This window comes from Marmota marmota, unplaced genomic scaffold (genome assembly GCF_001458135.2).
Source record: "Marmota marmota marmota unplaced genomic scaffold, marMar, whole genome shotgun sequence".
NCBI lineage: Eukaryota > Metazoa > Chordata > Mammalia > Rodentia > Sciuridae > Marmota > Marmota marmota.
Window position 1 is genome coordinate 1,541,268 of NW_025999944.1, and position 15,638 is coordinate 1,556,905.

The following is a 15,638-nucleotide window of genomic DNA, read 5'->3' on the forward strand; positions in this document are numbered from 1 at the left end:
ACAAAATGAATGACTCCAAATGTGAAAGTACAGAAAAGTCCAGAAAACATCTCTGGAGAATCTTCAGATGCACTCAGCAGGTGCCGACCCAGGACTGACTCCAGTTCACACTGCTTCCCCCAACTCCGCCGCAGGGAGGCTCATGGGTTGGACCTCTTGGCTCCAGACACTATACCCCCATATGAATCTTGACCACTAATAACACAGGAGAGAGACTTTAGAACAAGCCGCAAATATGCATAGCTCACAGCCCTGAAAACAATCACCCAGAGGTAATTAAGAATTGAGGGAGAAAAAAAAAAAAGCTGCTTCAATTATAAACTGAACAACAACAACAACAAAAAAAAACACTGAAATAGACCAATCCTTGTTTGCTTCAAATCCAACTTCAAATAGGCATTAACTAAATAATCTGGATGGTGCTGGAGGGAGCAAGGGGCCTAGGTGTGAGCCTCACTGACAATACCATGACACTCGGCAGGAGCTCCGTCTGCTCCGTGATGTGTGAATGTGTGGCCTCCCACCAGAAAGCAGGGACAAACAGACACCCAGGCTCTTGGGAGCGGAAGATGACACACCCTACCTACCAAGGGGGTAAGTACAGCCTCCTCTCCGTGTGCCCATGGGATCTAGGATTTGTGGTAAACAGCCTTTTGCTGGCCAGAGAATCTCAACTCAGGGCTGGGCAAGGCCACATTCAGAGTGGTTTGGGACTGCAAGGGACCACTGTTTGACCATTCTGCTGGACAATTCAACGACCCATGAAAAATATGTCACATGAACTTCACAAAATGAATGACTTCACCTCCTCATTAAAATTCCTCATCACATAAACTAAACTACCAGAGCCAAACTGTTTCTTCAAAGACAGTATAACATGGTTTCAAAGACATAAGTTCAAGTGCCAAAAGTGCATCATAAGCAACAAAGAAAGTGTCTGTGATCTTTAGCATTATAAGTGCTCTTAACATTGACGGGATTCATATTAAATTGAAGGGAGGAAAGGGTTAAGCTGGTTTAGACTCCGATGTCAAATGTAGCTCTGTGCCAAAGCACTCACTTTAAAGGCAGGCACTATATGCGTTTTATCTCCTGGACCTAATCTGGGTTTTGCTATGCTCGACAATTTTAATGCCAAGAGAAAGAAACTAAGTGAGAAAGGGAACGCGCTGGCCTGAACCTAGAGAGTTGATCTAATTGAACTGAAAAAATTAAAACCCTCCTCCATCTGCTCAATGCACCTGCTGATGGAGCACAAGCACAGGTAGGGAGGAGATCCATCAGAGACCCGTTATAAATAGACTTTTATTTCATCTGCTAAAAGCTTGGCAGCCAAGGTGGGAGGGCTGCCCACGCAGGAGCCAGGCGAACGCTCTGTGTTGCTTTTCTGTTTAGGTGGAAGGAGTGAAGAGACAGAGACTAAGAAACAAACCAAATGAAGAAATATCCCAGCAGCTCATGCCAAGCACGATGTGACCAGAGCTGGGGAGACACACAGACCAATCACCGCCCTCCTGAGAACGGGGCAGAACCCATGGGAAACAGGTTCAGCTGCTTACACGGCGAAGCACAATACCAACTTCCCTTGTGGCATTCGTAAGACGAATCACGAAGGAGGCACACACTGATAACGAGACGGTGCCATAACTTCCTGGGGGTGGGTGGAGGAGATTCTATGTGCACAGAATGGAAACCAGCAGAAATGTTCTCGTGGGGAAGGGAAGCAGAGGCCCCAGACCACAGACTCTCGAAGGGCCAGCACTGGCGAGCCACATTCGGGCCTCTCCTCCAGGGCAAGTGAAGGGCAGTCTCTCCTCCTCACACTCTTCAGCTTCCAGAATGGCCCTTACATCCAGGGGGAGGTCAACAACAGCAGTTCAATTGAACGAATCGATGACCAGCAAAAGGATGAAAAGGTGCTGCTCTTCGAGTAAAGCTAGAACCAAGGGCCGTCTGGAGGCAGGCCTGATGGAATATTTGATTAGAGACTCAAGAGCAAAATGTCAGACTATACTTCCAAATAGGACCCTCAAGAAAAGGGATGGGGCTGGGCACAGATCGCATGTAATCGCAGCAACTCAGGAGGCTGAGGCAGGAGGAGTTCAAAGCCAGCCTCAGCAAAAGTGAGGCCCTAAGCAACTCAGTGAGGCCCTGTCTCTAAATAAAATACTAAATAGCTGGGGATGTGGCTCAGTGATCTAGTGCTCAGAGTTCAATCCCCGGTACCAAAAAAAGACAAGGGGTGGGGAGGAATAGAACGTATTTATCCCACTTGCACAGGTATAGGCTTAGGGAGTCCCCTTCAAGAGCATTAAGGATATCATGGAGAAGATAATGACCTGCTCTGCTGTCACCACCAAGGACAACAGGAGTGATGGCACTGGGCTGTGGCAAGGGAAAACCAGGTTAAATACAAGGAAGAATCTCCTGACAGCAGAGGTTGTTAAACACTGAAAAGGGAAGCCAAGGGCATTAGGGGCACTCTCTGGAGGTCTTTTAGAAAGTAGAATTGCTTGGCGAGTACCTGGGGTAATTTAGGCACAGTCTGTGCTCCTGTGGCCTTTATCAGGGCTCTAATTTATCCCCTGGCCCGACAAGACACAGTCACCACCGTAAACCACTGTCACGCTCACCCCATAACGAGCTCTTAGAAGAAGAATGAGCATTAAGGAAGTGGCAAGAGCTCTCCTGCAAGTCAAACTCATTTTTCTTTATTTAAACAGCACACTGGGTTTTTGTGGTTTTCTTTTTTCCTTTTCTTTTGTTGTTGTTGCTGTTGGATTTTTTTTTCCCAATGCTTATCTCCAGAAATAGAAAAACGGAGCTTATCACCACTCATGCTCTTCCAGAGCATTCAAGGAACGCAGGTGGGGAGCAAGCGTGGGAGTTCCCAACCCAGGTGCACACAGTGCTCCTTTGCGCACCCTCCCCTGCCTTGTCCATGCCTGGAAGCTGCTGCCCCAGGAGCCGAGAGCCACTTCCCAGGAGGCCCAGAGAGGAGCAAACCCATGGCCTCCAAGAGTCTAAGATTCTGGAGTCTTTACTTTTTTAAAGCTCTACACTCAGGGTTATATTTGAAATTTTTTTCAAGAAAGACTCATTTTCTGAGTCTCTGTTCTCTACACAAATCTTTACTCTCCCTAGTACCAAAAATCCCCAGTACCAAAAAAAGACACGGGGTGGGGAGGAGTAGAATGTATTTATCCCACTTGCACAGGTATAGGCTTAGGGAGTCCCCTTCAAGAGCATTAAGGATATCCTGGAGACACAGCCCGCTCTGCTGTCACCACCAAGGACGACAGGAGTGACGGTCTTCTGTGATGAAGACGAGAACACTGAGGACCACAGCCTGTAAATCAGGCCCCCTTCTCTCCTGTGTCACCATCCACATCCTGGAGGGCATCCCCGGGTCTGTGGCCCTTCTCCCCACTCCACTGCAAGCTCCAGGACGCAGGGGCTGGTCTTCCCCTCCATGGCTAAATCCTACCACTTACCCGCCATGGAGTGAATGAGTGTGTGGGCAGCAGTGGATTTACCTGAGAATTTACAGTCCCAAGAGGCCTATGGTAGGAGATGCCTCTGAAAATGGAGCTCCTTGCAATCCTCTTGGTGGTCCCCTCACAGCGGTGCGTACAAAGGAGACAATGGCTCAGGAAGCTGGGAGCACAGGCTTGGTCTGAACCCTAGGTCACCGACTCGCCAGGCACTTCAGTTCTGAGCTGCAATTTCCTCACCTGAACTGTGTGTTTGTCTCACAGAGTTGCAGTAACATTGAAAACAGAGTTTGTGATTTAACAAATAGTCATTATTTTCATACGTTCCCATCAAACATCCATGCAGTGGAGAACCGGTAGGTGCCAGGGAGCAACCAAGTGAGTGAGGCGAAGAAGGATGGAGACTCAGCCAGTGAGACTGAGGCAGCATTTCCCTGGCAGCTCCCCTGCTGCAGGAGGCTCACTCAGTGCCCTGAACAGCAGACACCTACCAGAAGGCCAGCATGCCCTGAGCCAAGCACAGGGCCACTGCCCTAAGGAAGGAAGGCGAGTCTGCCAGACCAGGACCAGGAGCCAGAGGCTTGCCCTACAGGTACAGGCTCCCAGGTGGCTGTTAATTTCTCCCTAGAACTTTCCCTACAGTTGCAGCAAACTGTCACAGTAGAGCCAAGTGGCCTGAAGCATCAGCTCCCTGTGGGTACAGAGAGGGGAGTGTACACGTCCCGACTCAAGCTTTAAAACCTCCATATGACAGTAAAAGCAGTGCCCTGTGACTACCTTGTGACTAGCAGGGGAAGGAGAGGGAGTGTGGCAGCCCCTTCCTCTTGGCCTTAGTATCTTCTGGGTGTTCTTTTGTTTTGCAAAGTGATTTGGGAGATTAGGTAGATTTTGTTTAGGCGGGATGTGAAGCAGTGTTGGTGAATAAGTGCTACTTGATTGCACAACAAAAGATACCCGGAGCCTCAGCCACAACTCACTTCCACTTGCCCCAACACTTTGAATTTCTCAATTAAGTTATTTTGTTGGCAAGACTACCAGTTAAGGAAAGGAGAAAGTGCTTATTGCACCAAGATTATTCACTGTTTAGAAATCACTGTAATCAGATCAAACGAACATCTTAAGTTCCCAGGAACTCCTATTTGGTAACGCTGCAGACGAAATGGGAATGCGTCCATAGCTTTGCTGAGCTGTAAGTTAGTCTCTACAAATAATACAATAAAACTTAGCAATAGTCTAGGATTCAGTCATAGGTGCCTGGAAACTAGGCCTCTGCCCAAGACTCCAATAAATTGACAAAAAGTCTATATGAAAGATAAAGAATTTTATCTCCTATATATTATTAAAGGGATAAAATTCTGATGCATTGAAGAAATAATATTCCCAAGAGTTCTCTCTTCCATATCCCAAACCCCAGACTACAGGTACAAACAAAAATATGCATGGAAATGGTGTTGTACATCATCACGAAAATCACCTTTGAAAATGAAAAACAAAAACATTTCAATTTTTCAAACGTATACCATAGTTTATTTCCAAAGGAAAATGAAAGAAAAAAACAGATCAAAGAGTCAGAAGATATTTTCAATTCATATAATAAAAGCTTATTATATAAAATATGCTGCAAGTAATGATAAAAGGCCTCAAAAGAAAATGTGCAAAGTGAATGGATAGATAACATACAGAAAGGGCATCTGAATGGCTATTATAAAAAGATGCACTATCTCAGTAAGTAATCAGGCAAACAAAAATCAGCAAAATTTCTGGCCTTCAGATTGGCAAACATTTTTAAATCTGATTCCATCGAGTATTGTTGGAGACCCAGTGATAGGAAAACTTGACGCAGATGTCAAGAGCTCAGGGATGTTCACTGGGGCAAGTGGGAGGAATGACTGGCATTACTGAGGCAAGCTGACCACTCAGCAACTGGCTCCCTTTCCAGACCCGCCCCAAGAGGTCACACCTACCTGCAGGAAACCAGCAGCAACAGCCAAGACAGCAAGCACCCTCTGCTCCAGGCAAAGCCCGAATCATCCATCCACAGAATAAACAACTACAAGGGAAAACTTATTCTAAACTCTGGAGCTACATTAGCAACAGAGATACATCTCAAAAATATATAATCTAATTTGCAAAAGGGATAGGAACAGTTCAAAGCCATTTTAAAATCATATAAGTTTTAAATCATGTAAAATAATATTTATATTGTCTATGGTTATGGGTACGTGTGTGTGTGTGTGTGTGTGTATTAAATACTACAAAAATAAGCATGGAAGTATTCCACACCAATTTCAGGAATGAGAGACAAAGGCTTTATTATCCCTAATGTTTTATTTTATTCCTTTTTTTAATAAAAAAAGAACTGAGGCAAATTAAATATGGCCATTTATCAGCTCTGGATAATGGACAAATGGGTATTCATTCTGTTTTAATTCAGTACTTTTCTGTTTGAAAGTTTTTCCTAATTAAAAAAATTTAAAGTGTTTTAAAGATATACATGCATAACCCATAGTTTATTGGCATGCACAGCTGAAGAGCAAGCAGAATTAGGTCCATTATCTTTATCCATCACCATCATGTGCTCAGGGTAGCTAAACTAGGTAATTATCTCTCATGTTTGTGGAATACCTATCAGCTAAATTGCTTTCAGGCACATTATCTCATTTAATATTCTCAACAACCCTTGGATACAGGTATTATGGCAGCCATTTTACTGACAGGAAAAGTCAAGCATTAAAGATTGGGGATTTTTCTCAAGATGACTCAGTAAGGGACCCAATACTGAGATCCTATACTGCCATTGCTACAGGACAGATACCCACTTAAAACCCTGAAAAAATATATTATTCCAAAGACATATACATCATCTTCAAGATCTGTGTTACTGACCGGAAATCCCAGGTGTAAGTTAGTATATGAAATGAAACACTTCATCACTGAAATTCTTAAGGCATCCAATGAAATCCATTTCTACTGACTAGTATTTCTGATATACTGACCTATTGTAAAAAAAGTTACAAAAGTCTGATCAAATCTAGCCTGTTAACAAGAAAGAAATTGGAAATCTTGCCCAGGTAGGCTTTTCTCTAATTTTAAGAGTAAATTTTCAAAATCAATAAAGTACAAACTATCATTTCATTTTTTAACATCTTTTCTTCAACATGCTAATAGTAAATGCATACTAATCTTGGGGAAGCTAGTGATTATAGCCATCTCAGTCCCTATTTTGAGAATCTGACTATCATTAAACAAGTTTATCAAAGCCATTTCACACCAACAACATAAGCTAAGTTTAAAGAATACACTGCTCAGGCACTGTCCAACTTACTGCACAGAGAGCAAAACTAACCATAAAATAACCATATCACCTAGGAGCTCACACCTCCCCACACCCAGCAGCGTCAATGCAGCCCCTACCCAGGGGTGAGTGGGGGCCAGATGAGGATCCTGGAATTCTCCCTATACCTCACAGTAACGAGTGAGCCCCTTCTCCACGATGGCTCAATGTCAAGGGGAATTTGTTCAAGCAGAAGGCTTAGGTAAGATCCACAATCTCATAATACTCAAAGCTACAAGTATTGGAATATAATAAAATATAACTCATTGTACCAAGAAAATCTGAACTTAAATGAGAAAAGGCAATCAACAGATGCCAACATCAAGGTGACACAGATGTTGGAATTATCTGACAAGGACTTTAAAGCAGCTATCATAAAAATGTGTCAATAAGTAATTACAAACACATAGGAAACAAATGGCAAGGACAGAAAGTCTCAGCAAAGAAATAGTTGTCAAAATACTAAAACTGAAATTAAAATTCACTAGGTGGATTCAACAGCAAAATGAAGATGACAGAGGAAGAATCAGTGAGCCTGCCAACTTATCCAATCTGAACAGTAAAGAAGAAACAGACTTTAAAACATGATCAATGTCAAGCACAGGAAGGACTATACCAAGAGGTGGGCACTCACATCCTCCCAGGCCGGAGGAGAGGAGAGAGAAGGCAGGACCAGAGAAATATTGAAGAAGAAATGGCTGAAAACTTCCCAAATGTAACAAAAGACATAAACCTACATATTCAAGAAGGTGAGTGAATCCCAAACAGAATAAATCCAGAGAATTCCATGACAGGACACATTTTAATCAAACTCCTTAAAAATAAGACAAAGATTTTCAAAGTAGTGAGAAACAAATGACATCCTATCTACAAGGGCAAAACAACTCAAATGACACAGCAGATTCTTCTTCAGAAACCACAAGGCAGAAGAAGGGGCATAACATGCTTCACCTGCTGAAAGAGAGAAACTGCCAACCCAGAATTCTATAATCAGCCAAAGAATCCTACAGGAATGCAGAGGAAATTGAGGCTTTCCCAGATGGAGGGAAATGAAGAGATTTGTTGCCAGCAAACCTACTCTAAAATAATAGTTAAAGGAGCTGGGCACAGTGGCACACACCAGTAATCCCAGGATTAAGCTAAGGAGGCTGAGTCAGGAGGATCATGAGTTCAAAGCCAGCCTCCACAACTTAGCAAGGTCTTAAGCAACTCAGTGAGACCCTGTCTCTAAATAAAATATGAAAAAAAAATGGCTGGGGATGTGGCTCACTTGTTAAGCGTCCCTGGGTTCAATCCCCAGTACCAAAAAAATAATAAAATGGTTAAAGGAAGTCCTCCAAAAGGAATGCTTAAGAAGTCACTTGATATTAAAAGTGAAATGTGAGTTGTATATTCTAGAACAATGTGTAAGTACTATATTATTTGAGTGATGCAAGTGATATGAGCATGATTAACATGCATGCAAAACTCCACCCTACAAAGTAGTTTACTCAATGTGGTGTTTGGGATATTTCCACAAAAGGCTAGGCAGATATCATAAGCTCTTAGTCAAGTCCTTTCATTAGACCACTATCTGTGCTAGTAAGTCAAATGATTTCAATGCAATTTGAACATGATTTGCTATACATGCTAAAAGTGCCTATTGATCCAGCAATTTCACATCAGAAATATACCCAAAGAACCGAAAACACAGTCCTAAAGTCCGTATCCACCACAGTATTATTCACCTCAGTCAAAAGGTTGAAGATGTTCATCAACAGATGAGTGGATAAACAAAATGTAGAACAGAGGTGCAATGGAATATTATTGAGACTTAAAAATGGAATTCTGACACATTCTCAGCATGGATGAACCTTGAAGATGTTATGCTGAGTGGCATAAGCCAGTCACAAAAGAATGGATACTAGGATTCTGCTTATGTGAGTTCCCAAGATAGTCAAATTCACAGAACAGGAAGGAGAATGGTGGTTGCCAGAAGTGGGGGATGGGGAGTTTTTAACAGGGGCAGAGTTTCAGTTGTGCAAGATGAAAAGATTTCCATGACTGAATAGTGGTGAGGAAAGCACTCCAATGTGAACTGAACTGTACTTAAAAATGGTTCAAAGGGGGCTGGGGATGTGGCTCAAGCAGTAGCCCACTCGCCTGGCATGTGCGGGGCGCTGGGTTCGATCCTCAGCACCACATAAAAAATAAAATAAAGATGTTGTGTCCACTAAAAACTAAAAAATAAATATTTAAAAATTCTCTCTCTCTGTCTCTGTCTCTCTCTCTTTAAAAAAAATGGTTCAAAGGGTAATTTTCATGTGAAGCATATTTTATCACAGTTTTTTGAAACTTTAAAATAATAAATGAACAACATTTGACATTTATTGAGTACTTACTATGTACCAAACACTATACTACATGCTGTGCAAATATGTCCTAATTTCTCCTCCCAAAAGCCCAAAAGCCTTTGCAGTAGATCCCATGGCCCCTGTTAACAGGAGAAGGAGCTGAGAGTATGTAACTTGACCAACTGAAGAATGGAGGAATAAGGGTGGGGAACAGACCACCCACTCCGGCTGGTGAGACTTCAAAGCCCAGTGGACAATTCTCTCCCTCCACGATGGTAAAGGACTGTGTGGAAGGCAGCACTCCCACGAGTACCCTAGGCACAGACTCCTGGTCCCTGAGAACACCTTGATCTTTTCAAGTAAGGGACAATGACTTAGAGTGGCTAGCAGGAAAAGATACATAAATGGCATTGATGTACAGGGAGAAAGGAATGAACAGCATCACTCCGGAGGAACTAAGTCTTCAAAACCTCAAGCTGCATACATCAGGGGCATTCTAGTCGGCGGAGATGCTACCTGCGGGACAGAGGAGACCTTTCCTTCTTGCAGCACTGTGGAATGAGAGTGCGCGCAGGTGGCTTGTCCTTCTCTACGGGCCCTCACACTTGCTCCTAGAGAAGGAAAGCCCTCCTGCAAGCCATGCTATAGGCTCAACCTGTTCAGAGAAACTCCTGACATCAGTACCTTCCAGCCTTTCCTGTTACTTGTCCCCAATCTCTATTCACACCTTTCCCCAGTCACCATGGCTCTAGAACTTTCCAGTCATGTCTCCCACCCCACCTAGACCCTGGGCCCCAAACTGGAATGCTGCCCTCCCCACACCAAACCCCTTTACCTTACTCTATTCTGGCCATTCCAGTTCCACATCTGGACTCTTCCCCAGGGCCACCACTAGCACCCATGGGGCCTGGGACATCCTCCAATGGACAAGGCTCCGAGCTTGGGCAGGAAAGCACATGCCCCACAGGAACAGTCCTGGCACCGCTTCCCCGTCCTGGACTCACAGCCCTGCTGAAGAAAGACCTAGAAAGGTGCCACTTGACATGAATTGGCCTGGCAACGCTTCTAGTGCCACCCCCATAATGCCCTGGACACTGTCAGGGTGGGCTGTTGCTGACATTCCAGTCTAACCCCAGGGACCACATACACCCCTGGCCCTAAAGGGGCCTCCACTCTGAGCCTTCCCACAGGCTGCAGCTGGCAACGGAGCAGCGGCCTCAGCTCTCCTCTGCTCCCCTGGCCACTTCCCTCCCAGTTCTCAACCTTCCTCCCAGGCTCCTAAGAAATAATTCAAACTCTTTGTCAACCTGCTACCTGTTTAGGCCACACCACCAAGTCCTAAGGGACAGGCAGGGAGCCTTGGGAAAACAAGGATAGGGAGAATGCAAGACAACAGGGCGCTGGAAGGCAGTGGGTGGCCAGGGCCACTGTCAATCAGTCTCGGATAACGACCTTGAGGGATTCTAACATCAGCTCCGAGCCCCCCCTCCCCGACACCCCTTAACCAGCAACCCAGAATCTGGATAAAAACAAGCACCATGATTTTTGTTTCTCCACCATGAGGAGAAAAACAAGAAGATTTATCACTGTATGTATCTATGTGACTGCATGACCAATATGATTCTGCAACATGTACACTCAGAAAAATGAGAAATTATATCCCATCTATGTATGACATATCAAAGTGCATAAATACATTCTGTCATGTATAACTAATTAAAATAAATTTTTAAAAAAAAGAAGATGATAACAGGTCCAAAGCTCGGCTGGGTCTTTCAGTGAACACTCATTAGTGACCGCCATGCATTGCTGCTGGGGTCTGAAGGGTACCAGGTGAAGTGGCTGAGAGACGTACACCAGTCGCCCTCCCTCCCTCCCTCAGCAAGACGAAGCTGCATCCTCTGCTTGGCACAGCACAGGCCTCGCCCCGCGCAGGATTCTGAGCAGTGCGAGCCCGGCTACACCTGCCATCTCCACTCCAGCGCCCAGCCATCTCCCTCATGCCGTGGCTTCTGTCACCCCTTCAGAATAGGAGCCCATGCCTCCTCTTCACGTTAGAGAACAACCCATGGAATAAAGCTAGGCCGCTAAGCTCCACGGGCACCAAGAAACAAAAACCCGGGAGAACACAGAAGGTGAATGATTGGTCCCTTTGAAGGACTTCGCCCACTGGCAAGCCTAACTTTGGGGCCACACTGACCACAGGATGTTGGGATCAGTCTCCTTGTTCTCCTCGTTCTCACCACAGAAAACAAAGGCAACAAAAAACCATCCTTATAAACGTACACTGTTTTTTACACATCTTCAAAGGTTCAATGACACCTACGTTACTTAACCCACGGACACTCCAGAATGTGGACAGCAGCTGGACCTTCCTGGTTTCTCCCTTACAGCACAGGACTGCTTACTCTTGGGGTCTACCAGGAGACCTGAACGACTGAAATGCTTTGGCCAATGAGAAGCAGCCTCCCAAACAGTGGTGAAGCCACAGTCTAGCTGTGGGGACTACAGCCACCTCTCGGCGTTTTTATAATAGCACTCTGGGACACATACATTGTGTAATAAAAGTGAACACCCTTTAACCTATAAGTCACAGTACTATACTACTCTTTTCTATCCAGGCTTTTTGAGCTTTGTTTCAAATCAATTCCCTCTTGGATCCACGTTTGTGGCTTCCTTCGCTGTTACCCAAAATAACTCCAACAGCAAAATACCAACATACTTAAATGGGTGCTCAATAAACATTTGTTGAATAAATGAGTGAAAAATTATCAAAATACTGGACTTAGGCCCCTGAGAGGTTTGCAGCTCTCCTCTGCTACCCTGGCCAGTTCTCTCCCAGGTCTCAGCCTTCCTCCCAGGCTCCTAAGAAATACTCTAAATTTATTTGTCAATCTGCTACCTGTTTAGCTACATCAGTGGTTTATATGTGCAAGTATCTGCATTGAAACAGGACTTAACAACAGGACTTAACAACAGGCATCAACTAGCATTAAACATTATTAAGCCCGTTTCTGCCTTAATAATTCTGCTTCAAAAAATCATGCAATCCAAATACAGCGACTATGTGCTTGAGAGCGTGTGTATTTACAATCAGAACACTGGTATTTAGACACTTAAAAGTCAGATTTGAAATATAAGCACTATCATGGAAATAGTTAATAACAAACATCGATGTTTTATAGCATAAAAGGTCTAAAGAAAAAGAAACATGCATTAGGTTCAACCTAAATATCTGTTTTTGAAAAATGTGATCAACACAATTTCTTAATCAAACCTCTAAAAAAATAGCTGTACACAGAAGTGTCCATTCCACCCAGCTAACAATAAGCATCTTCCAGAAGGACTTTTTCGTTTTAAGATGTGTAACAAGTAGGCCAAAGAGAATGTGCTGGTAAGAAACTATTTGATAAAATGGCTGATTTTCATCAAAGCTTAAATCTAATCACACCACGAAAATGTAGTTTTACCAGTATCGAAAAATTTAAAATTTCTTAAGGTATATTCCGACATCTTTGTTTTTAAATTCGCCCACTTTTGATTATACTGTTAGAAAATAATTAGCCCTAAAATAGTTTGGACATAAGTTTGTTCTTATTGAGTTCGCTACAAAGAAGTTGAGAAATAAGCTAGTAAATAATTCTATTTGCTTTAGGGGGAAAATGTCTTAAATAAACAAAGTTAGTTACATATTTGGCAATCCTAAATGATAAGAGATGGTGTTAAATGTTTGGCAAGTAAATATCAACGGAACAAGACGGTCAGCAATAAAATGTAGCTCTCATTTGAGCTCAGTCCCTGAACTTTCTGTCTTCTATATTATAGTTTTTAGCGTGGACGCGAATGATCTTGCGATCAGTTCAAGAATAAGGACTGTGGTCAGGCAAACACGTCCTTTCCAGTGCCTCTCAGCTGTCTTTCACGGCATGGCGTCCATGTTAGGAGTGTCAGGGAGGTGGGTGCAAAGCAGCGTACAGAACAAAGGTTGTCACTTTGGCAACCCACACAAACACCAAGTGATTTCGTTTTATTGAAAATCAAAATGATGATGAGTAAAAAGTGGAAGAAAACACTTCAGCTTAACAATTCAAACACCTGTATTAGATTTCATATGTTTTAAAATCGCATTTGTCCATTAAATGCCACTCTCAGAAATACTGATATGTCACCATAATTTTATAAAGACCACCTTAAACAATTGATCATTTAAGGTGCGCAATCATAGAAAGCTATGGACAGTTTGTTTTTGTCAAAGGATTAACAAATCAATGATTACATACTCAAAACAAAAGCACAGATCCAGGAGCAGTCTTTTATACTGTCCAAAAAGATTAGTACTTATGTGAATAGGTCCGATTTTCCGGCATTCTCCCAGTACATAAAATAAAAAGAAAATCTATGATTCCAGGAAGTCATCATCTATGCCTCAAACTCTGTTTTAGAAATAGAATACTTACTGACAATGAGGGTGGTCCACAAAATACGTGCTTCCCAGTTAACCTCTCCTACAACAATACTGATTTTTAAGATCAGAACTATCACAATCCAACCTGGTTATAACCAGGCCTGACAGGAAGCATCTATTGTCATGAAATTACATATAAAGTATATATCTAAGTAAAACACCAGGTAGAATTTAAAAGAAAATCGATGGACTTTCTAGATTTTCTTTTTGCCTAAAATATTTTGAGAGAGCCAGGCTATAGTAACCGTTGAATAATAAAACCTAATCAACTAAAAAATAATGGAATTTTTCTCCAACTATTTCAAACACAGCCACTACTTCTTTCCCAGAAGATTTAAATCTCTGGTCTCTACCATTCCCAGCCATTTCTGCCAACATTGTGAAAAATCACCTTTTATCATTCCTCCCCACAATGAGAATTCACTAATCGCACACATCTTCAGACATAGACACCTACCCACCCACCTCCCCACCCACCTCCCAAAAATGGTTCAGAGCAAAGACACACACAAAAATAATGACCAAGCTCACATTTCTTTCCTGCCCTTCGAGCGAAGTCTGGTGTCTTCAGCTTGCCTTTCTGGGCTCCAGTGTTGTCACTAATTGCTGGGGAGGTAGTTTAGGACAGCACGAAGCAGCAGAAATAAAAGCTGTTGCTTTAAGAAATCGTTTTCTTAAACACATGGATCAAGCAACTTTTACTCTGCCCTCCTGGCTGGGCTGCATAAAATCTTAGAAAGACTCCTGAAAAACTTAATGTCTACAATGGGAAAAAAATAAAATAAAATAAAGTCTAAAAACTTACGTTCTGAACACATTCCGAAGGATGTCTGATTGGATTTGAAAGCAGGTTTGTACTGATGAACAAACTTTATTTTGTAGAAAATTTAATTCTCTCTAATTAGAAATTTGCCTTGCCATCTTCTATGTTCATCCTGTCTCTCATGGTATAATCATATATGCAAAAAATCAAATACAGTATTTCCCACATGCATGGACACTGTGGAAGCCTCCTTTTGAAAAAGGCTTTTATTTCCCTAAATACTGGTGACTAAACGTCATTGTATGTACCAACACTTTCAAATAGCCCACGAGACTTAAAAAGCCTTCTAAGTTTGAAAACCAAAAAGTTCTGAGTTTTCTGTACCCAGGACGGTTTTCTTCCTGAAGCTCAAGCCGAGAAGGCAGACAAAAGAAGCGGATTCGACTGAGCTGTGCCAAGTCTTGCCTTTTTTTCTTTCCTCAGCTCTCCCTCTGCCTCTCTCTCTCTCTCCCTCTTTCTCTCTCTCACTCTTTTGCTCCCAGTATGGCAACCTTCCGAGCAGTCTTGGCGGAGGTCCAGGCTGTGCCAGTCTGTCTGAATTCTTGTCTCCAAAGATGTCCTTTGCGGATCAATTAATACATTTGAAAACAGGAAACCGTGGTACGGTACCCAAATCCTGGCACCAGCAGCACCGACTCCTGCCAAATCACCTTACAGATTTCATGGTGTCCTACCTTTCATAATCATGACTAACATGTTCCCGGAGCAATAATGGAATACTAGAAGCCTTTCACTGCTCAGCAATAGGGAATCTGTTCCCTAGAAATGTCCATATGCAACATATGCACAACCTGCAGTGAATCAGAATTCTCCTGTGAGAGGAGATGTATGTAACTTTAATAAGCACCACATACTGTATTTCTTTTTATAAGATTTGCTTTTCCTTGTCCTGCTGCAAAGAATCATGGGAGAGTAGAAAAGCAGGCATGCAGATTAAAATTAAAACTGTATGCCCAAAGATGCCGTGCTTTATTCTATGGGGGATGAGCACAGTTCTGATTGATCAGTAACTCTAATTTTTAAGGAAATTCTAATATGAACTGTATGTATCCAAAATTTTACTGGAGAAAAAAGGGTTCTTTTCCAAACAGAAATATCAATTTAAAAAAAGGAAAGGGAAAAACAGGGTGAATTTAGTAAAAGAATCTTTTCATAGTTTGACACCTCAAATTTCAACATAGTCACTTGT

General features: G+C 42.8%; 1 protein-coding gene across 4 annotated transcripts in view; it reads right to left on the reverse strand.

Moving 5' to 3' along the window:
- Positions 1-15,169, reverse strand: part of Msra (methionine sulfoxide reductase A) — a 306,864-nt gene extending 291,695 nt beyond the window's left edge. For 2 of the 4 annotated variants that reach the window (XM_048801501.1, XM_048801499.1), the window contains exon 1: positions 5,459-5,540. In XM_048801501.1, coding sequence (XP_048657458.1) covers positions 5,459-5,525 — 67 coding nt within the window. In that variant the 5' untranslated portion in view covers positions 5,526-5,540. Of the gene's footprint in view, positions 1-5,458; positions 5,541-14,157; positions 14,286-14,431 lie in introns of those variants that run through there. The other 2 variants (XM_048801500.1, XM_015499419.2) reach the window with 2 other exon arrangements.
- Positions 15,170-15,638: the final 469 nt, after the last annotated feature.